The sequence below is a fragment of the Euprymna scolopes genome, chromosome 29 (assembly GCF_053919585.1).
Source record: "Euprymna scolopes isolate OS-2025 chromosome 29, ASM5391958v1, whole genome shotgun sequence".
NCBI classification, from domain to species: Eukaryota; Metazoa; Mollusca; class Cephalopoda; order Sepiida; family Sepiolidae; genus Euprymna; species Euprymna scolopes.
The window spans coordinates 48483937-48507373 of NC_136510.1; the positions used below are offsets into that span (position 1 = coordinate 48483937).

Here is a 23437-nt window from a genome sequence, read left to right on the forward strand (position 1 = left end):
CCACATGATAAGGTAAAGCCGTAACAATTACCCACTAGTATGGCATCGAGAGGCCCCACCAGAAGCTACTGCATGGTCCAGATTCCATTCACCAAATGGCAATACAGCAGCCCCAGTACTTTGCACCTGCTGATAGGACAGCCTCCTTAGTGGTTAATCCAAGGTTCGGGTCCCTGACTATCAGGCGGATAACGTCAGCCCAGACAAAACGTTTACCTCCAGCACCCTTACTAGTGACATGGCTACAAGGATAGACATAGAAACAGAAAATTTCCACCAACTCTGCCAACTGTTCGCGCAAAAATACTGCCAACCTAGAAAACAGCTTTTTCTTCTCCCTTTGTCAGAAAAATCACTCATTTAAAAAATGAGGACTGAGGGACAAATAAGAAGAAGCGAGAGTAACAGGAGCTGCCGATAACGCATCCACAATGCGTTTTCTACTCTCCATTAAAAAAAAAAAAAAAAAAAATAACTATTAAGTATTGTACTTAATAAAAGTCCAACGGACATGTTTAAGGGAAAGTATGGTGATAGATTCCCCTCCCACGAACTAAAAATGAGTACAATTAGGTAATCTATTTTTGCAATCAACTCGGTAGATAAATAAACATTTATGGACGAGGAAAAAAAAAAAAAAAATTAAAGCTAGCATTTAATACAACAGAAATACATAAATTAAATACTGAAATAAAATGTAGTTATTAATATTTGAATCTTAAAATAAAAAGTGCGAATTAGTAGAGAAAATCACTTATCACAACAACGCATTCCGTCTCCAAACTAGTGTAGAATTTAACTTTTAATAGCGTTCAGAAGATTTTTTTTTTTTTAAATTAACCGTTAAGAGAAAGCGTGATTTTATTCTGAACTTTAACTAATCACGTTTTAAGCAACTTATGATATAAAACAAAATCGGATGGGGGGGGGTCCTTCCGAAGTTAGTTGGTGACGTTATAAGTAATTGCGAGATAAGATGGGAGCCAGAAATTAGGGGTGGGGGACTGAAAATGATAATATAATGGATTGATTATACAATATTTAAGATCAACTTGGTAGATAAACATTTATGGACGAGAAAAAAAAAAAAAAAAAATTAAAGCTAGCATTTAATACAACAGAAATACATAAATTAAATACTGAAATAAAATGTAGTTATTAATATTTGAATCTTAAAATAAAAAGTGCGAATTAGTAGAGAAAATCACTTATCACAACAACGCATTCCGTCTCCAAACTAGTGTAGAATTTAACTTTTAATAGCGTTCAGAAGATTTTTTTTTTTTTAAATTAACCGTTAAGAGAAAGCGTGATTTTATTCTGAACTTTAACTAATCATGTTTTAAGCAACTTATGATATAAAACAAAATCGGATGGGGGGGTGGTTCTTCCGAAGTTAGTTGGTGACGTTATAAGTAATTGCGAGATAAGATGGGAGCCAGAAATTAGGGGTGGGGGACTGAAAATGATAATATAATGGATTGATTATACAATATTTAAGATCAACTTGGTAGATAAACATTTATGGACGAGAAAAAAAAAAAAAAAAAAAAAAAAAAAATTAAAGCTAGCATTTAATACAACAGAAATACATAAATTAAATACTGAAATAAAATGTAGTTATTAATATTTGAATCTTAAAATAAAAAGTGCGAATTAGTAGAGAAAATCACTTATCACAACAACGCATTCCGTCTCCAAACTAGTGTAGAATTTAACTTTTAATAGCGTTCAGAAGATTTTTTTTTTTTTTAAATTAACCGTTAAGAGAAAGCGTGATTTTATTCTGAACTTTAACTAATCACGTTTTAAGCAACTTATGATATAAAACAAAATCGGATGGGGGGGGGGGTCTTCCGAAGTTAGTTGGTGACGTTATAAGTAAGACTGTTTTCATTAATAATTAATTTTATACCTTATGGTTTTTCATAATTTTTGGATATGTTCATTACAGTGATATGACAATTAAGATACCATTGGTTTTACTTGAAATTCAATATTTCAATTTTTGAATTTTGCTCTTATAACAAAAAAACAAATTTTAAATTTTGTAACTTGAAACATTATACACTACCAGTAATATATTTATTAGTCTAAAATAATTGTGGATAACACTTACATGTATGTATATATATATATATATTTTTCTATTTCAGGAGATTCAAGCAAAAATTCAGCTGATAATACAAAAACACAAGTGAGTATCTGTGTGTGTGTGTGTGTGTGTGTGTGTATATATATATATATATATACACACACACACACACATGTATAAGATGATCTGCAATTTCATTTGTTGGAAGCAGTTGGCAAAGTATTTTCCAGAGTTCTACTCAATAGATTGTTAAAGTATATTTGTCCATCCGTCATTCCAGAAAGCCAAAGTGGGTTTTGTCTGGGCAGAGGAACCACGGAGATGATCTTCTCTGCTCGGCAGTTGCAGGAGAAATGTACTGAACACTGTGTTCCGCTTTATCAGGTTTTTGTTGATTTGACTAAGGCTTTTGATACGGTGAACAGAAGTGCCCTATGGATAATTCTGGGTAAGTTGGGATGCCCACCTCAATTTCTACGATTACTCAGGGAGCTCCACACTAATATGAAGGCTCACCTGAACTTCAACGGATGCCTATCGGAATCCATTTCAGTCGACAATGGTGTGTAGCAGGGCGATATCCTAGCACCTACACTTTTTTAATTTATTTTGCAACTATGTTATCGTATGCCTTTAGGGAATGTTCTCTAGGTGTTTATTTGCATTTCAGAACCACAGGTAGGGTCTTTGATCTTCGTCGTTTTCATGCTTCTACAAGGACCTTTCAACACCTGGTTCATGAATTGCTTTATGCGGATGACGCCAATCTTGTGGCCCATGATGAGAGGGATATGCAGAGTATCGTGGATTTGTTTTCGGGGGCCTGTGTGTCTTTTGGCCTTAAGAAGACTATGGTCATGTTCACACCTCCACCCGGTAGTTTGTATGTGGAACCAAATATTTTTTCAACAACCAGAGACTTGCCGTGTATTTGGGTAGTACTCTCACCAGAGATGGAACCCTGGATGCTGAAGTCAACTATAGGATACAGTGTGGCACTAAGGCTTTTGGTGTCTTAGACAAGCGAGTATGGTCTGACAGGGGTATAACTATTCATACAAAGATCAGTGTCTATCAATCTTGTATTTTACCATCCCTGCTTTACGCTTCTGAGGCCTGGACAACTTATGGTAGACACATAAAAGTCATGGAAAGAGTGCACCAGAAATTCCTGAGACACATTCTGGGCATCAGGTGGAGCACTTTTATACCTGATATGGATGTTCTCATGCGAGCTGATGTACCTTTTATTGAGAAGTTGATTATACGCAACCAGATGAGGTGGGCTGAACATCTGAGAAGGATGGACAACGATAGATTGCCAAAGCGCCTGTTCTATGGTGAAATTACACAAGGAAAGCGTCCACAACATAAACCGAGGAAACACTTTAAGGATAATATCAAAGATAATCTTAAAGCTCTTGGTATTGACGTGTTCAGTTGGGAAAGTGCTTCCAATGATGATAAAAAGTGGTGCTCCTTGGTCTATCATGGCTGTGATAGTTTTGAGAAGAAAAAATATAAGCATGCAAAAATGAAGCGTGATATCCGGAAGAAAAATCTGTCAGATATATCAGGTCTGTCGGAGGATTTCATGCAGAACCACACCTGTGATTTATGCAGTAAAATGACTTTATCCGGAGCTGGCCTAGCTAGCCACAAGCGTTCACATGGAGATCAATCTTTCTTTGATGGGGAAAACATTGCAGGGCACAGATGTTCTGTTTGCTTTGTGGTCAGTAAATCGAGTGTAGGCCTGAAGCGTCATATGAGCATTCACAGTAGAACAGCATCAGTTGGCATCCCTCAATCTCAGCTTAAGTGTGACCTTTGCAACAGACTGTGTAAGAGCAGGGCTGGTCTGAAGAGCCACCTTCGCTCCCACAGAAAATAGGAATTGATGCATCTTGATCACATCTCCACATGTATATATATATGTGTATATAATTTTTTTTTTTTAATTTCAAAAATACATGAAAATGAATGAGTAATCAATAATAAAGCAAGGGAAAGATGGTCTTCTTCTGTCAAGAAGTGACAATCACCATATATATATATATATATATATATATATATATACACACACACACACACACATGTATAAGATGATCTGCAATTTCAGTTGTCATTTATGTAGAAAAATTATTTTAACAGCAGTTTTAAACAATTGCATTTTCTAAAAAAAAAAAAAAAAAAAAAAAAATTCTTGCATATTATAATGCACTTCAAATGATCCTCAAGCTTCTATCAGAAGTTTTTTTTTTTTTTTTTTTTCTTCCTTTGGATTAAATCGATAACCTCATAAAGGATTTTTGAATAGCCCAAAGAGGTAATGATCAGTAGGGGAGGGATCTGGTTCTAGTAACTTGAAACCTAATTTTCAATAGTGTAGAAGGTCGTACGTAGTTGTATTTTGTCATTCAACAGAAATACAATCTTTGAGAATATGCGTTGGCATTTAGTATTAATTGCTGGTTTCACTGTTATGGTCAGCATTTCACCAAAGACTGGACACCTTCTTTGCAAAGTTAACATTTTTCTTCCCAAAGATAATCTTAAATTTTCTATCGACAGCAGGTCCTCAAGTGTTTCCACAAATTTATCTTAAATTTACATGTGAAATTGATCCCTCCACTCTAAATTCTAAAAGGATTTTTTTTCCGTCCTGACAAATTTTTCAAGGTGTTCACATGTAATCGCCTGAGGATTTTCATCTACAATAACACTACTAATAAGTAGTATTTACATACTAAAAGAGTCTACGTAACTTTTACAATAAAACTTTTATGTTAAAATAGAAGTTTAAATATGAAACCAAAATTTAAAAAAAAAAAAAACTACTAATAATCAATTTTTTATTTATAAAAAAACATTTTAACTTTGTTTACAATAGTTTTAAAAAGTAAATGAATAATAATGCATTTAGTTTTATGCCAACAAGCACATTTTCTTTCACATATATTTGTATTTTGTCTGCAGAATACAATGAACTACCAGACGGTTTCAATAATATTAATAACCAAGAATCGTTATTAGTTTTTGATTTTATTGCTTTCTCCACCCCATTCACTTTTTTATATATTTAGAATTTGTCTTTAACCAGTAAACAGATTTTCAAAATCAAAGAACTGATGTTAGTGTAAGCCGTGAAAATCTTTTCAATTCAATTATATACTTGTTTTTTTCTGATAGTGTTAGCTGTGATTCCTAAGTGTTTGAGAGTTAATATAAGGGAGATGACTCTCAAGCATGTAGGAAGTGAATGACCAGAAATGGTTTTCATAAGCTGTCATATAAGCAAAAAAAAACAACAAAAAATAACTAAACATTTATCCCTATATAAATAAAATGAACTCATTTTTTCCCGTATGATTTTGATCTTAATAGGATTAAAAATCAAGATATTTCATGCAAATATAATATGCACAAAGGGCAGAACAATATCTGAGGTGTGTTATAGGCTTATTTCTCAAATTCCTCGATAATCTTAGATTTCTATACTTTTTCTGCTGAGAAGTCACGGCCAAAATCGGTTAAGATCAATGGAAGTGGTAAAATATTTTCTCTCTAATAAATTCCTCCTCCCCCTGCCACCACTTAACACTGTTTGGGGATCGTTCACAAGGAACAGTTGAGAAGAGAACACCGGTTTGGCTTCGTAGTTCTTTCATGTGAAGTTATTTAAAATCACTAACCTAAGCTGCAGTGCTCTGTGGCCTAGTGGTTAGCGTGCTGGACAATTCACATTATATTTTCACGTTCGCGCCGACCTACCGTAGTCGTTTTTTTTTTTTTTTTTTTTTTTTTTTTTTTTTTTTTCCTAAACAACTGGAATGGACTTTTCTTGGTGGTCGAACTGTTAACGTTGCAGATGTTTTTTTTTTGTTGTTTTTTTTTCACACTTTATTTTCCTACTTTTACTCATGACTCCGGGTTTGATCCTTTCTACTTACCTACCATAACATTTTTTTAAACTTAAATTTAAGACCATCATTTTGATTTTAACAAAGCAACTTTCCTTAAACACATACATAACAGATCCACACAACGTTTAATTGAATCAGCTATAATCTCCCATTCCAGCAATATAATTAAGCAAAGAAAAGGTTTTTTCCACGTTGCTCCCTTTCTGTCAAAAATAATTATTAAAGAAAACAACTTAGACAGCGGTTAAACGCGAAAAAAAAAAAAAAAAATTCGTAATTTCACTTAATTTTATTTTTATTTTACTTATTTACTGTATTTTATCATTATCTATTTTTAGACTCCATTTTATCACCTCCTATTATTTTTAGACACCATCTTTTAAGTTACTGCGCTATTTTATTCCAATTCAATTATTTCTAATTTAAAAAAAAAAAAAAGATTCTTTCGTAATCTCGTGTCATTTTATTTATTTAATCTATCACCACTATATTTCCAAACACAATTTTTAATCTCTACGATATTTTATCTTTTAGACGTAATCCACTACACTAGTTTACTCTAATTAGTTCTTCTCTCATAAAATGTATATACATGTATATATGACATCTAATTTACATAAGGAAAACACGCTGCTCTCCCCCATCATTATATATAGCCACAATCCTCCGACTCTCTCGTCAATGACCATCCCTCTTGAAGAAGCTCGCATAAATCGAGCGAAACGTTGAGTATCCAGGTCCTTCCACCTCCATTTTATTTTATTTCATATCGTCGGATTTAATCCAGCTCAACAATCATATATATATATATATATATATAAGGGTAGGCATAATTTATGGGAACATTAAAAGTTCAATCCACTCTATATATACCAGTGTCAAATTTTTACTTTATCATTCTTGAAAAAAATTGATTTTTACATGTTATTTTAACGTTTTCTGTAATGTTTGTTTACTTTTTTTTTTCTTTCCAGAGTCAAGGAAAAGGTGACAGCTTACAGAATAAGGAATTAAAATTACCACAGATCTCTCCAGAAATAATGCGTATTGCCAGTGAAAGACATCAAAAAGGATTAATGGCACCATGGGTTTATCAGTTACTTTCTCAAGTAAGAATTTTAAAATGTTTTTTATTTAGATTAAAAGTATTGGTATCAAACTATCATAATAGTGTCTCATATAGGCTTATATATTTCTATTTGGTTTGTAATGATCAATTAAAATATGTAAGAAAAATAGGAATTCCTAAGCAATGATTCAAACCTTAAATGCATTGATAAAATAGGCTGGTGTTCAAACTCCTTAGCTAATCATTCATAAACGACATGAATACATAGAAGAAACTGTCAAATCTTCTATAAATAAGGTAGGTTCCTTTTACTGAGTTGGAAAACTTCTCATCTTCTAGTATATAATGAACAGTTCATTCAATCTTGACAGACTATGAATATTAACTGTAAGGGTGCCTGCATAGTCTCTATCAAACTCTTCTGTCAGTTTTTGGTTTACAGACTTGAAACTTGATATACAGGGGATTTGGATCTGTAAGACTAATTTAATTCTGCTTTTAACCAGTAAAGATGGCTACTAAGGGATTAAAATCTGGATATTCAGCAACAAACTTGCTTCAACCATCAGTTCATCACTTGGTATTAGTGGAATTTGGGAGGTCTCAGATGATTTGGCTATGTGCAGTGTGCAATCTCTTGCATCAACTCCATAACATGTCTAGATTTCCCAGGCAGCATGATAGACAAACAAAAACTAATTAAGCACACTATAAAGATCAGCATTCATTAAGATCTGATTCATACCATTCTTTTCTGCGTATGAATCCTAGCTGATGAGAGCTGCAGACATTTGCAAACTAAAAGTTTTTAATTAACTATTTACATTGCTGCAGCAGTTTGTCTCAAATGTAGGAGTCCATGCGCAGTACCAAATATCTTCCTTTCAGTAAGCTCTTGTGAGGAGTCCTTGCTGGTGAGATCACACTCTGCGGCATCAGCAAGGCAAATTAATCAGAAAGGACATTGATCTGGTTCTACTTCAAGGCTGGAAGAAACAATGTGGTAGCAAACTCAAAACTTTGCTGTTTTTACTGATGGAATTGAGATTTGGCTGCCATTCATCTCAACATTTGCAAAGAACTGTTAAGGTTATTCACCCCTCAGTTGGGACTCTAAAACAATTGGAAGGAGTTAACTCCACCAAGTCATTGTGAATGGTATCACAAGTCAAAGAATAGTTGTGCTAATTTTCTACTCAAGAAATGTTTTCCAGTCTTTAATGATGTTACCTGTACAGACATGAGTGTCTATGTAAAGGTAATTACATTACTACATAGAAATATTCTCTAACTAATCTTTTGTGGCTCCTAGTCTAAAAAAAAGGGCAAGAAAAGGGATGTAGTAGCCAGACTCCATATAGGATATGCCTAATACTCACAAACATTATTACAAGTCAATAAGTCTCCAATAAGTCAAGAATATTATACAATCAAACATTAATAGACTGTCAGGATCAGCAACATAGCCGAACAAAATACTAGAACCAAAATATTAGACTTCATCAAAGAAATTAGACCTTTCAATTTTTATTCTTAATATATAAAATTAAAATAATTATCCTATATTAAGATTTCATTTGATAACATTCAGTATTAAATAGCCCGTAGATGGTGGATATACTATAAAATAAACCCTTTAATCTTTTAGTTATAGTATCTTTTAAGGTTTTCTGCAATTGTTAATTCTTCTACTTTTTAACTCATCTACAGGGAGAAATCAAGTTAGAAGTTTGTCTTGAAGATGATGTCACCAGGGAGTTGCCATCATATGTTGAACTCTACCGACCTGTCAGACAGACGCTGTATTCAGTACTTTTCAATTTAAACAAATTGAAAATCATTCATGAAAATCAGAACAAAGACAAAGGTGAAATATTTTTGATCTTTAGTAAATTTTTATTTCACTTCTCGATTGGATTTTTTTTTTCTTTTTTTTTTTTTTTCATCCAAAAATTCTACTTAATTCAATATTTTTTAATTCTCTTGACTCAATTTCGTTTCATTTGGGTTTTTGTATTACCTTTTATTAGTGTAACAGGTTTTCATAGCCATACCAAGAAAAATGCTTGTAAGTGTTACTATTTCATTTTGCATTAGTTTGGGGCGGGATTTATCTAGAGATGTTTGTGTTAAACATACTATTTGATAAGGAACCGGTACATTTTTTAAGAGGTAAAGATTGAAATTGAAGCTGATCATAACATATCTGTATTTGTAATCTCATGGAAATGCCAGTTAGAATTGTTTTTTTTTCTTTTGTTTCTAGTGGTGTTCAAATGTGATGTATTAAGGCATAGCCAGAGTACATACCTTTAAAAATAAAACATCAATGAATGAAATTTGCAGTGATATACATCGCTACAAATTTGATCAAAACTTTGTTTTTATGATTTTTTTACCACAAAATTTATAACAATAAGAGTCTAGCATCTGTGACCAAATGCCATTCTGGGTTTGATTTTATTTATTTTGAGGATTTCACTTTTTACGGGGTGCTCGCTGGAACTGCAAATGCTCATAATGGAAGCAGTCTTGGATTGCCATACCTGATCAGTCAGTGTTCGGGATGTGGTGAACTTATTGAAAAGAGCCAGCTTAACCAATCCAAAATGAATGCAACAACTATGACAGGACATGACATTTGCTTTTTTGTGAAAATGTCTTTCAGAAATTAGATATCTCCTGTTTTATTACTAACATGATCATCCAATGTGAACATGAATAAATAAATAGGAATAAAAAATATATATATTTTAATCAGTTTTGAAAGAGTTAAAATATCTCTTACATACAAATGGCTGTCTTGGAGAGGTAAATGGAGACAAAGATAAAGTCAATAATTTTATTACATTCATTAGCATTAAACTTATGAGTAACTGACATTCTTGATATGAATAAGTTAATTGATGCTGAATTGTTTATATTTTATGGTATTTCTTTTTCTTTTTTTAGCCTTGTTCAATTTTTTTTTTTTTTTTTTTTTTCATCTGTTTTTTGATGTAAAAATAAGTCTTTTTGTAAGTATCTTGCCTTGAACTGTGGCAGGCTTTATGCTAATCTAATTTGCTAATCCATCACTGCCTGGGAGGATAACTCATGATTCTCATACAAAAAACAATTATGTCATTTTAAATGTTTGCTTTGTTTTAGAATACAATTATGAAATAAACTTCAATTTATATTTAAGTCATATTTTACTATACGTCATGTTTTTTTTTGGGGGGGGGTAAGTAAAACTCTGAAACAAGGAAGTCTGTTTCACATATGCAACAAAAATGAAAAGTAATCTAAGCTGAACAGAAAAACCAACAAAAAATCAACTCCTACGGGTTCAACTAAACTTACTTGCAAGATTAACCTTTCTTGCATGCTGTCAGTTGCAAACAGCCTCGCTAACGCGTGCATTTTTATTCCAGTAATGTTCATGTGGTTCGATTTGCCCCACATTTCCACACTTTTTACTTTAGGTACTAGATCCCAGAACTGCCCAACTAAATTCTCCAAACAATAGTGTTGCACCATTTTTGTTTTCTTACAAAGATTAAAATGAAAATATAATGCTGCTAATTAAATCTTATGTTTAGAATCCTTATTCCAGTTTTGATCATTCCATTACAGGAGGGGCTTCAGAAGAAATTAAAATTCATGAAATGTTTTTTTAATTTGAATCTCATGAGTCGATTAAATTCAATGCAATTCTGAAGTGCTCAAATTTAAAGTTCTGTCCATATTATGCATTTTAAACCCTTTAAATGTGCCAAAGAATTAAAATTTTAGGAATATTTATTAATGTCTATTACTCATTTAAATTTCACAAAAATAGGAGGTATATAAATTATTTTAAGTGCTCACCCCCCCCCCTTTGCATAAAACTAAATCAAATTACTCCTACCTAACGAGTGTGTTCCAAAATTCATAATGATCAATTAATTAGGTTAGCAGTAAATCATATATACACACGTTATGTTTCTGAATTTTTGAGATGAGGATTGATCTTGCAGACCAGTAGCATAACTGATAAAGTACTTGGTAAAATTCAATTGTAAGTGGCACTCTTTTGGAGGTTAGAGGTCCAATGTTGATTGTGAACAATACACTGAATGCAATTACAAATTACTTCTAAATTCTACCTGGTCGAATAGAACAAGAGCATGCTACCCTCATGAATTAAATACAGAGTTCTGTTTAAAATTCCATGCAGATTGTGGAGTTGGATAAGAGGCATCTGAATGTCGAAGGTTACGTAGGCCAAAATGTAAAAATAACACTCCAGATAAGTACAGTAGTCTGAATAATATATATATATGCATACATACATATACATTCTATATAAATGTATAGTTAGCTCCATACATTTACGGTTGTATTTCAAATTCTGTGTGGAATTTCCACTTGTTTGACAAGTCCTTAAATTAATTCATTTAATTATCTTTTTTATTAAAAAATTTTTTTTTTTTTTTTTTTTTTTTTTAGGTGACAAATGTTTTGAAGTCGGTGTTAAAGAATGGGTGATTCGTAAAGGTGTCTCTAATGCGCACTGTGAGGTAGTGATAGCCCGGCCAGTTGACTGGAAAACTCCAAGTATTGAGCGTCTTTGGTTAGGACAACAAGCTGATGACAAAAATCGTCGCCTGAGGGCATTCCTTACTTGTCTGAAAAGTGATACTCCCCTCATGTTAAACACAAGCTACGTTCCGCAACATCTCCTCCTCATGTGTTGTGTTCACAGGTATCCATCGTCATATCGTCAGCTTTATTTATTTATTTTTCTATTCTATGATTAACTGTTTGGCTTTTCTGGCTTGTTTGCAAAGTTTGCTACTTGAAATACTTAAAACATTAATTTAACAAATTAAACATTTTGTTTATAACTTTGTTGTAAATGCGAAACAAAATCTTTTTCATTTAGTCATATAAAGATTAATGTTTATGTAATAACAGTAAAAATTTATCTTTTAAATGTTGCCGTAGAAAAAGGAGGAGTAAAAAAAAAAAAAAAAAATCAATTCGACTTTACAAGTGCAATTTAGAAATCACTTGCAACTTGTTAAAAATCAAGTCATTTTCCTCAAAGAAAAAAATATTTGAATAGAAATGCTAAATCTTTGTACAGGAAATGAAATGGAACTATTTCTTACATTAGAATCAAAACAATAACAAACAACAGTTAATAAAATATCCTTTTTAAAAACCAATATACAAATTAGTTTATCTTGTGGTGGATATTGCATATACATAAGCAGTGTATAAAAAAAGATGATGTATCCATTGTGAAGCTGAATTAACTTACAATAGGATGTTATGTGTGTTACAATGTTAGTTCAAGAAATGGGCCCAACTTTCATATTTATTCATTTAGATAAATGAAGCTAATACTTGAGCATGGTCTTATTAAACCAATGCTTAAGCAATATTCACATAGTATATGATCTACGGACAAAATAGAGCACATTATAGTAATTAATGATTATAAGTGTTTTAGAGAAATTTACTAATAATCAATTTTTTAAATTTATTTTATTACCATTATTATCATTATCATATTTGGTTTAATGCTGCTGGCATGTGTTGGACAGCTTTTAGAAATTGATTTCCAAACTAACCTATCTCTGAACAGGTCTTTATCTCTTTCTATCAAATCTGTCTTTATAATCGTTTTAATGATTTTATATATATATATATATATGAAATCGTTTTAATGATTTTATATATATATATGAAATCGTTTTAATGATTTTATATATATATATAAAATCGTTTTAATGATTTTATATATATATAAAATCGTTTTAATGATTTTATATATATATATATATAAAATCGTTTTAATGATTTTATATATATATATATATATATATATAAAATCGTTTTAATGATTTTATATATATATATAAAATCGTTTTAATGATTTTATATATATATATAAAATCGTTTTAATGATTTTATATATATATATATATAATCGTTTTAATGATTTTTAGCGATATTTTTTTTTCCTTTTTTTTTTTTTTGTGTGTAAAAGTAATTCATAGCCATTACAAAACTGATTTTGATCTTAGTAGTTGAATTGTCTCCCTTTTATTTATTAAAATAATGTCAAAGTGAGACGCACTGTTCTGGATTCATAAAATTGATTTTCTTAGGAAAATAAATCTACTTGATCAATTTGATTTTTGAAGTATGACGTTTTTGTTTTGTGATGAGTATGTGCATCATAAAGATGTTTTGAATTCTGGGTAAGAACTAGTTTCTCATACTTTTGTAAAATGTATGAACGTTTTGTTTTTAATTATCTCAACTTTTTTTACAAAGAAAACTATCAAAAATGACTTTTCTCTCATTGGTGAATATCTTTAGGGACATGAAAAGACAATTTACAAAAAAAATACCATTGGAAAATAATTTTACGCATGAGTCTAATACTTTCCAGATTTTTTAACATTCTTTATGGGATTCATTGTAATTGTTTTATATATAATTCCACCATTCCTTAAGATTGTTATGTCAGATCCATAATCCAAATGTTCATATATCATTTTCTTATAGATACATTTTACAAACTAGCAGAGTACTTCAAAGGCAAGAATTAGATGCATTCTTAGCAATGGCTGTCTCTCCACTTCTTCACGATATCCAGATAATGCAAGATCTTAAGGTAAATAATTTTTTTTTTTTTGTACTTCATTAACGAATCAGAAAACCAAGGCTAACACTTGATTTCTTTGAAATATGTAACCATGTCATTCACCTAAGATTCTCCTTACCTCTCAAACATTTGAGTTTGTAAGACAGTGGACAATATTACTTTTCTTCTCCTCAATTGATCATGTAACTATGATTATCTTTCTTGTAATCTTTTCTTGGCTTGGCTGGATTCCAGCACATGACTATCATTGAATACAACTAGTCAGATTTAAGATTATTCACTGGAGGAGTCACAAGTTAGATGTGAGAAATTTGATTAGGTATGATTATGAAAAAATGCTGCACCTAACATCTGGCAGCATCATGAGAGCAGCAATATCTTTTAATTTAACAAATGAATTACAAACTATTATTAGTCAATCTATTGCATTGTCATTTTGATGAAATGTAAAATGTATTTATAGTAAATTTCATTTGACATTTTCTACTGCGCTCACTATCCATATTTATTGTCCATGTTTAGTCTGACAGGAGTTCGACCTTGTTTGGCTGGATGTCTTTATGCTAAGTCTCAAGTTATCACAATTGTAGGGATTGATTCTCCATTTGCACTGCTTATGGTCTGTTGTCTCTGGTTCATTGTTAAACTTTTCAATGACTGTCATGTGATTCTGGAAGAGTGTTTTTTTTTTGTTTTTTTTTTATACTGTTGTATGCTCGTCCTATTGCCAATTCTGAAACTTCCAGAAGTCCAAGATCTTTATGTTGATGAATAGTTATTTTCAAATTCATATATCCTTTGCCACACCCATAAGAGGCACTAGTATCAGAGAAAGCTCCCTGAGAAACTGTCTGGGTACTACGCAAATATCCACATGCTGATGCATAACCTACTTTTTTTAAGAAAAAATTATTTTTATCACTATTGAATGTTTCATTTTAAGGTTGAAAAAGTATATACAGCATAATTGCATTGACACACCTGTTCTCGTCAGATCACCAAAGTTAAGCAACGTTGAACCTTGTTAGTGTCAGATGGGTGACAATTTGGGAATTCTAGACGCTGTATGTGCTCCCTGCTTATCTCTGTATTTGTTTCCAGTCGCCATGTACATACATTTCACTTGCCACTGGTGTTTAACAATGTCAACTCAGAAGAGATGTGGTTGGAGATTGTGCACCTCCTACCATAAAAAAAAAATTATATGCTCAGGCACTTCTTCATGCGTATCCATAGTCTGCCAAAGATTGAAGGAGCCTGTGTTTTTTTTGTTTTTTTTTTTTAAGAAATATGCCTACTGTCGTTACATAATATAATAAAGTTGATCTTGAGACAAACTTGTAACAAAATATGTTGATTTGCCGACTATTGTCAAATATGACATAGCATTTTAAGTGACTAAAAATATTATTACCATTTGCTAAATGTTAACAATTTGTTTATTGGATGTTTTCATTTTTGATGAATTTTTTTTTTTTTTTTTTTCTTAAATTTGAAGCAAGGATCAATATCTGTTTTTATATCTTTCTCTTTGTAGCTTCCATCAATCAATAACCGTGGTGTCCATCTTGCTTCCTTGTTCATGGCTGGAATTGAAACTGCAATCTTTGCCAATGACATTTGTGGAGCTCCAATTCCATGGACCATGTGTTGCCCATGGCTTTATTTTGATGGAAAATTGTTTCACTTCAAACTCTTGAAAGCTAATAACAACACTCCATTAATAGACATGTGCGATGGACAGGTAAGCCATAAAATATAAAATGTTCAAGCATAATCTCCATTTTCATTAGCTACTACTGCACAGATGTATAGGAGGGTTCTATTTCAGGAATACACTTAACCTTGATCCTGACCTTTATAATGCCAAATGTTTAAGATGGGCTTCAAGAATTTTTAATGATTCTATCAAGTATTGAACCCCAGTCTCCCAATCCATAAACAAACTAATCATGTCAAATGATTGACTGTAATCATTGTTTTTGTGTTAGAGATTTTGTAAATAATTTCCATCTTTTGATAACTTAAGATTTATTTGTAAGATGATAGGCCCAATCGCATTTGCTGGCTGGAAGAAATGCAGACGCAGCCAACTGAAAACTTTGGTAGGAACAGTGAGGACACACATTGACAAACATTGCTGGCGCCTGCATTTTTCATGTTTGACACTAGAATTAAGAATGCTTGATGTATATCACTCACCTGCGAATCGTTTGGAGCGGGTCACCTTGACACGAGATGCCATGAACTTATTTGGAGCTAGTTCAACCTACCCTGGATGAATACCATTAGTGTTCAGTGTAAATACAAATTTAAATATTTAGTGAACGTACAAATGTTGAGGCGAGGAAATGTTACTTTTGGCGCTGAAAATAATTTAAATCAGAAAACTAACCTTTTTTTTTTTATTTTAATTAATCTTTGATAAATGTAATTTATTTTAGATTTATAGATGTAAATAACTATTGGAAGCTGAAATAAGATGAATCTTTAATGTCTGGAAATATTTTAAGTATACAAAAATATAGTAATCTTTGTTTACTTTCTATAATTTTTTGTTTGTTTTTTATTAAAAAATGTTTTTCTCCCCTGTATAGGTTGACCAAGTCCTAAAGGTTGAACGAATGCGACAAGCAATCATGGAAGGTTTAAAAGTTGAATTTGCCAAACCACCAATGCTACCTTGTGGCCAGTTTACTAGCTATCCGTTTCCAGCTTACCAGAATGTGAATTATGGCCACCGACCCCTTGGTGTCTCTCAAATTCCTTCAAATATTCTTCAAAGTGGACAAAATCAAAATAAAGGAAGAGGAAGAGGCATTCTAGGTAAGGCAATAATTAGTTTTAATATTTCTTATATATAATGTGTGTGTGTATATCTATAAAAGTGAAATTGTCTGTGTGTGTGTACATTTTCCTACCAAACTACTCTGTCAATTTTTAGTCTACAGATTCGAGATTTGACACAAGGAGTATTGAGATTTGGGAAATTCATTTTAGTCGATTTTTGGCCAGAAATTTGGTTGTCAAGGTGTCAAAGTTCAATAATTTGACCTTTGAAAACTTTACCAAACTCCTCCGCCCATTTTCAGTCTAAACACTTTAAATATTAGATGTAGATTACTTGAACATGGATCAAACTTTTTAATTTGATGAATGAATGTTAAGGGGTCAAAGTTTTAAAAAAATTTGACCTTTGTGGTCTCTACTAAATTACTCGGCCAATTTTTGGTGTAAACATTTGAAATTTTACATAAAGTGTATTCAGACATAGGGCAAGGGATATATATTCCTTGTAAACCGTTTTTGGTAAGGATAGAAAAGCTCGACCAAAAAGGGAGCTTCACAGCTGAACACTTTGCTAATTGCATTTCGTTTCCTCTGATAATGAGCCATTATTGAAAATCCATGGATTAAGGAAATAAATATATAATTTTCTCCATATATTCCTTGTTTCAAACAAATTCTCAACTTAAATATATTTGTATATATTTTAATCTACAGAATTTAACTTTAACCATTAAGCTTATATATTGCTCTATTTTTATATATTGAGCTTTACCTTTTTGGCTAGGATCGTCCTGAAAGCATTACTTCAATGTAATATCTGACAGGAAAATTCACTTGATTTCTAATCTGTGACTTATCTCATTTATCCTGAAGCTCCCTTTTGGTCAAGCTTTTCTATCTTTACCAAAACTGTTTGACAAGGAATATATACCTCTCTCTGCTAAAAATGTCCCCATTTCCTCTAAACCATACTTCATCCACAAACTTGTGCAGGCTATCAATAAATTCCTCATCAATATAAGATGGAAGGCATACCACTTTTATATGCATTCTAAAAATCCATGGATTAAGGAAATAAATATAATTTTTCTTCATATATCCCTTGTTTCAAACAATAAATTCCCAATTTAAATATATTTGTATATATGTAGTAGGGATTTAGAAGGCTGTCACAATGCGAGGAATGAAATATAGTGGTTGTTGGTAAGAGAAGACGAGAACAAGTGTCGATTTACAAATCAATAAGTACATACATATATTTTATATATACATATATTTATTCAGTTGTATTAGGTAAAATGTCTTACTTGTTATGTCTGTAACAATATCCATTATTAATTTCGGAAAAAAATTCCCTTTTCAAATGGTAGGCGTAACAGATCGATTCAAAGCATGCTAGATGATGGAGCGGAAGTTGGGTAGCTATGTGGGGCCTCGGAGCAAATGTGAGTAGGGGATTTATGTATGGTCTGATTAGGTAATTAACATGTTTATAATTTTTATTTATTTCTATTTATTTATTTGTCTGTTTTTTTTTTTTTTGTTTATAACTTGTTGCTTTAGCGTGAGCTTTTTTAAATTTTGTATGTTCTCTATTTTGTTGTCTTTATCATTATTACTATTATTTATTTATTTTCTGCTGATATGTGGGGTGTCTAGGTTTATCTAGGTCACGTAAGTCGCTAGTGGGTTGTGTCCGGTTAGCTATTGAAGGATAGAGTAGGGGTGGGATGTGAGAGGGGGGGGATGTGAGAGGGGAGGTGGGATGCGGGGTGGTGCGCTCCCAATTGGCAGCTGGGTGTTTAGGTTAGTGTTGCCAGGAGTAGGAAGATAGGTAGGTGGGGAGGGGGGCATTGGGATGACATTCCTTAGGAGTTGTTAATTTATTTATTTCCATGAGATTATAAATGGTAGTAGATGGGACATTTTTTTTTTTTTTTTTTACTTTATTTTTAATTGGTTTGTGTTACTTCAGTTAGCTATATTTAATTTTTTTTTGTTTTAAATATATTCTGCTGTTTTTATTTATTAAATTTCTTTTATTATATTATTACTTTTTTTTTATACATATAATTTATATGGGAGGGGCTTGTAGTAATGTCCTATCTGGATTGTGAGTTGGGCTGTGAGCGGTGTGCAGTGGTGTATTTGTTCTAATGGATTATGGTTGTAATGGTAAGTCTTAGGTGGGAGCCGTATGTAGAGTTATATAATGAATGAAGATCCGAGCTCCAGTTTGTTGAGTTCTGGACGTAATTTGGGTATTAGTAATGATTCTTTTATGCGAAGATTCCCAATATTGCGTTCTGTGGTTAAAATATCGACTTTAATAGATGTATTAGTGTTTCTGCAGGTGTTGAGGTGTTTGCAGAATGATGATGTTTGTGTTTGTTCCTTGACTCTTATGTGTAGGGGTCTCGTGGTGCTGCCCACATAGAATTTTCTGCAGGCAGAGCATTCTAGTCTGTATACTAAGTGTGTACGGTGGCAGATTGTTGCGGGGTATACGGGGCAATTTGCTAATGTGCATGGTTGTGGGTCCTCATTGTGCCTGCGTTTAGAGAGTTTCTGTCCAAGGGATGGCCCAGAGTGGGCTAGTTGCATATTGAGATCCTCTCTTCTGATAGCCCTGCGGATAGCCATTATGATCTTGTCGCTGAGATGAAGCATTTTAAGGAAGCAAGTATTTTAAACGAAAAAATAAAATTTGTTTTTAATTTTAACGGGGATAATAATTTTGTTATTATCATGAAAATGGAATTTATAAATTTATTTTAAATCATTGATATTTGTTAAATTAACGGGAAATGAAGCCATTTTTGATTGGTATTAAACATGAAATGATAAAATTTATAAATTTATTTTAAATTATTTGTTTTTTATATTTTTTTTCGATAAATTATTTTTTCGCTGAATTTGTTTTTTCTATTAAAATTGACTTATTTCACGCATTTGTAGTTTTTAACAAAAAATGAGTAAACCAGGACAAAATTAGAAGTTCTGTTCCATTTTTGTGACAACCGAAAAACATAGCGTGCTTATCCATATTTACCATAATGTTGATACAATTTACGAAAATATTAAAAAAAGAAGTAAAATGAGTGCCTGAAAATATAGTTATCGAAAACATAACAAAAAAATAGAAACCGCATGAAACGAATCGAAGATTCGATTGGTATTCACACATTTTTGCAATTTTTTTAAACACCCACAAAATTTTACCTTTTATAAACTTTTTGCATATATTGAATTAATTTTTGGTCATTTATAGAAAAATGGAAAACAAGATTAAAAGTGTGTTTTAATAAATATTTTATAAATCAGTTAATTTATTTTAATCAGTAATAAATGTACAAAATTGACTAATATATATATATATATATATATATATATATATATAGGCGTCCTGTAAAATTTTAAATTTTAGATATTATTTGAATCAAGATATTTTGATTAATTGCATTTTTTTTAAATATTTTGCTTGGATTTGCATAAACCCTGTTATTGATATTCTAAAAAGTTTGACTTGCGAAATTACATAATGGGAATTTAAATTTACTAAATTTTTGTAACAAATTAGCATAATTACAGATGTAAACAAAATAATTAGTCAATATTTTTACTTACGAAAATGCTTGGCAATGAATTTATAAGATTTCCTTTCTTTGGAAATTCTAAATATATGAAAATTTTAGTGTCTTTTAGGAGTAATGGAGATGGGAGAGAGAGTTCGCTAAGACTTGACTGGTCGGTCGGCTGTACCCCAGACTACAAGCGCCAGATTTTATGGTCCCCACAATATTTTTAGTATATCAAAATAATTTATTGGCTGTTTTCGGCCAGGCAAAAGTTTCGGGCGTGGCAAATCAAAAAGGATTCGATAAAGCTACGCCTGGCAGTCTAGCTGGGAACCAAGTGTAAATTTACCAGTTCCCATAAAAGTCATTTTTTAATGTGTAATTCGTAAGGTTTCTTCGTTTCCTTTTACTTTATTTGTTTTTCTTTCTTCAGAAATTTAGATTGTTAAGGAAGGTATTTTTTTATTTCCAAATTTTCATTTTTTGCAAGGATCTGCCCGTATTTGTGTCCGGCAGTCTGCATAGCTATCAGAAAACCACAATTCAATATTCAGTATTTGGAGGGCCGCATGAATACCTTTGGTGCATCACATGCGGCCCGCGGGCCGTAGTTTGCCCATCCCTGGTCTAGATATTGTATATCAAAAAAGAGTATTTCCAACCCTTGTTTTTAATTCTTTGCTATGGTCAACATAAATTTCCTCTCAATCCTTTAAAACAGTTAATTTAAGCCTGTGGTCGTCCTTCAAAGTGGACGCTCTAGGGCGACCAAATCCAGGTTTTTCTTTTACCAAGTGTTCGACTTCGAACCTTTGACCAATTCGCTTCACTACAGAAAGATGTTTTCATATTTTCTTTTCTTAAAATATCAAAAATCTGCTTGTAAGTCATTTTGGACTGCCTTAATCCATGCAATTCGGTTTCTTATATCCTCGCCAAGATGCGGTCTTACCATTTTTAGGATTCATTTTTTTCATTTTTTCATTATATGCTATATAATAATAATCTACAAAATAGAAATTTTCAGTTAAAATTAACAAAAATTCATGGAAAAATATTGAAAAATCGATTTCTTCCTTCTTTCACTCTTGGCCCTTTTTTTTTTTGTTTTTGCTCATGAGTATATATTTACAATTACAAATGCATGTTTGTGTGCGAGAACTTTATCATTGTAAATGCTATGCAATTATGCACAATGTAGAAAATATGCATAAATAGAATTCAGCAGAATAATTTAAGAAAATCAATCCTCCAATAAAAAAAAGGAATAATTACAAAATGAAAGTTTTTCAAAGAATATGCAATTTAGTAGCCCTTTATTTGATCGTTTTATATCTATGACTGATTAAGATGTTCGATTTAATAATTTTTAAATAGAAAATCTAGATTTTTAATATCAATCCAAGTGTGACGAAAAACTCAATTATAAACTTCATTCTTTTGTGTTATAATATATGAGCTCTGAAACCTAAAGTCCTAATCATTGAGCTAAATTTACATTTATAGTATATACTTTTAGAGATTACTTTTTTTTTTATTATTCACTTTAAACAAGGTATATTGCTACTTAGGAGGCTACTATTTGGGACCATGTCTACAGGGGCACTATGTGGGGGAGTTAAGAAGAGAGATGCTTGTTTGTATTACATTTAAATTTCAACATGTTAGTATAGTCACAGAAGCAGGAAACTGAGAGAGTATTTCAAAATGTATTTTGAGAGAAAAGACTTAGATTTTCTGGCATCTAGAGACCTCTACAGTGAAGGGGTTGGATTTTGCTGCTTGTCTGGTTAGTTTGGGGTATGAATGTTGAGGGGGCACAAGTGCTAAGAGTTCATCAGAGCACATTCCATTAAAGTAATTGTGAAACAGGCATGGGGATACAACATTGTAGTAATTGGACAAGAGTTGGAGCTTGGTTTATACTCTGGGACTTGTTAGATTGGAGACTTTTTTTTTTAGATCCTGTCCAAGAGGAGAAAACTAGTGATAGATGTACCAGCAATACTCCATGCATGGGTGAATGGTGGCTTTGTAGAGATACAGGATACTATTAGGTGTGAGTAGCTTTTGCCTCTAGCAAACAATGCAAGTAGGAGGTAATAAGAGTTTTGCTTAATCCACCCATAATATACATACTTGGGATCTTTCTCTTGCTAATGGCATTATTGTTTTCTTCCTTGGATCACGTATTAATGTTTTCAAATTTTATTAAACATATAAACAATTTTTGAATAGGTATCCCAAACTGAATTTTATTTTTCAATATAAAAAAAAAAAAAATTGTGTACGTATGCTTACCTAGTGCTGTGGGCTATTTAAAATTAAAATAAGTTAATGTTTACAAATTTTATTAAAATTGCTAAAAATCAGTAAATAAAAAATGATTTTCTATATATCAAAAATGTATGTAATTTTTGGGATATGACATTTTCATTCAGTGATGATATAAAGACTTTTCTTATCTATATATATATATATATATATATATATATATATATATATATTTTTTTTTTTTTTTTTTTTTTTTAATTACGTTAAACTCTAGACTTGCACCAATAATAAAGTAAAATAAAAATAAACAAAATAACGAATTTAGATATTAAAAAATAAATAAAATAGATTCACAATTTTTTTAATTTTTTAAAAATCTTTTATTTCAATTAAAATATTAATTCTACAAAGGATTTACTATCAGAATTTTTTTTCTTATAGTTAAATAAGGAAATTAATTCCCATGGAAGAAATTAATTTTCATAAAAATAATATTCACCACATCTGCTGGCTTGAAATAATATATAATGCATTGATGTATATATTTCTAAAATAATTTTTCTTTAAAATTTAAATTATTAAAAAAACAAAAAACCTTTTTTCTTTTCTAAACAATCAAATTTAGATTATAAAAAAAAATTTAATATTTCCAAAATGTCCGATGATCGCAGAAAGGAAGAGGAGGAGGAGGAGGAGAGTGAAGAGATTTGATTATTATTGCTGTAGCAAGAATGGTGATACAACATGTACAAAGATGAAATTCAAGCTTTTGCCATGAGAATGTTTTCTGTTGAAGGACTACTGTTTTTTGGTTCCTTTTTAGTAGCCGTTGAGGAGGAAGAGTCATTGCTGTTGTTCATGGTGGCAGTGATGGTGACGTTGTTGCTGTTAGTTTTGGTCGCCGAGCCTTTTTATTAAACATTTTTGAATAGGTATCCCAAACTGAATTTTATTTTTCAATATAAAAAAAAAAATGTGTACGTATGCTTACATAGAGCTGTGGGCTATTTAAAAAAATACCAAATTTATCTTGCCACCTCAATTTGTATCCAAGTTATG

The 23437-nt window shown here is 31.5% G+C and overlaps 1 protein-coding gene across 2 annotated transcripts in view; it reads left to right on the top strand.

Moving 5' to 3' along the window:
* The window catches only part of LOC145252637 (constitutive coactivator of PPAR-gamma-like protein 1 homolog), a 93502-nt gene that overhangs the window by 54844 nt on the left and 15221 nt on the right, over positions 1-23437 (top strand). For both annotated transcript variants that reach the window (XM_080112370.1, XM_080112371.1), the window contains exons 7-13: positions 2157-2197; positions 6996-7130; positions 8801-8957; positions 11564-11819; positions 13637-13745; positions 15274-15480; positions 16334-16562. In XM_080112370.1, coding sequence (XP_079968496.1) covers positions 2157-2197; positions 6996-7130; positions 8801-8957; positions 11564-11819; positions 13637-13745; positions 15274-15480; positions 16334-16562 — 1134 coding nt within the window. The remainder of the gene's footprint in view (positions 1-2156; positions 2198-6995; positions 7131-8800; positions 8958-11563; positions 11820-13636; positions 13746-15273; positions 15481-16333; positions 16563-23437) is intronic.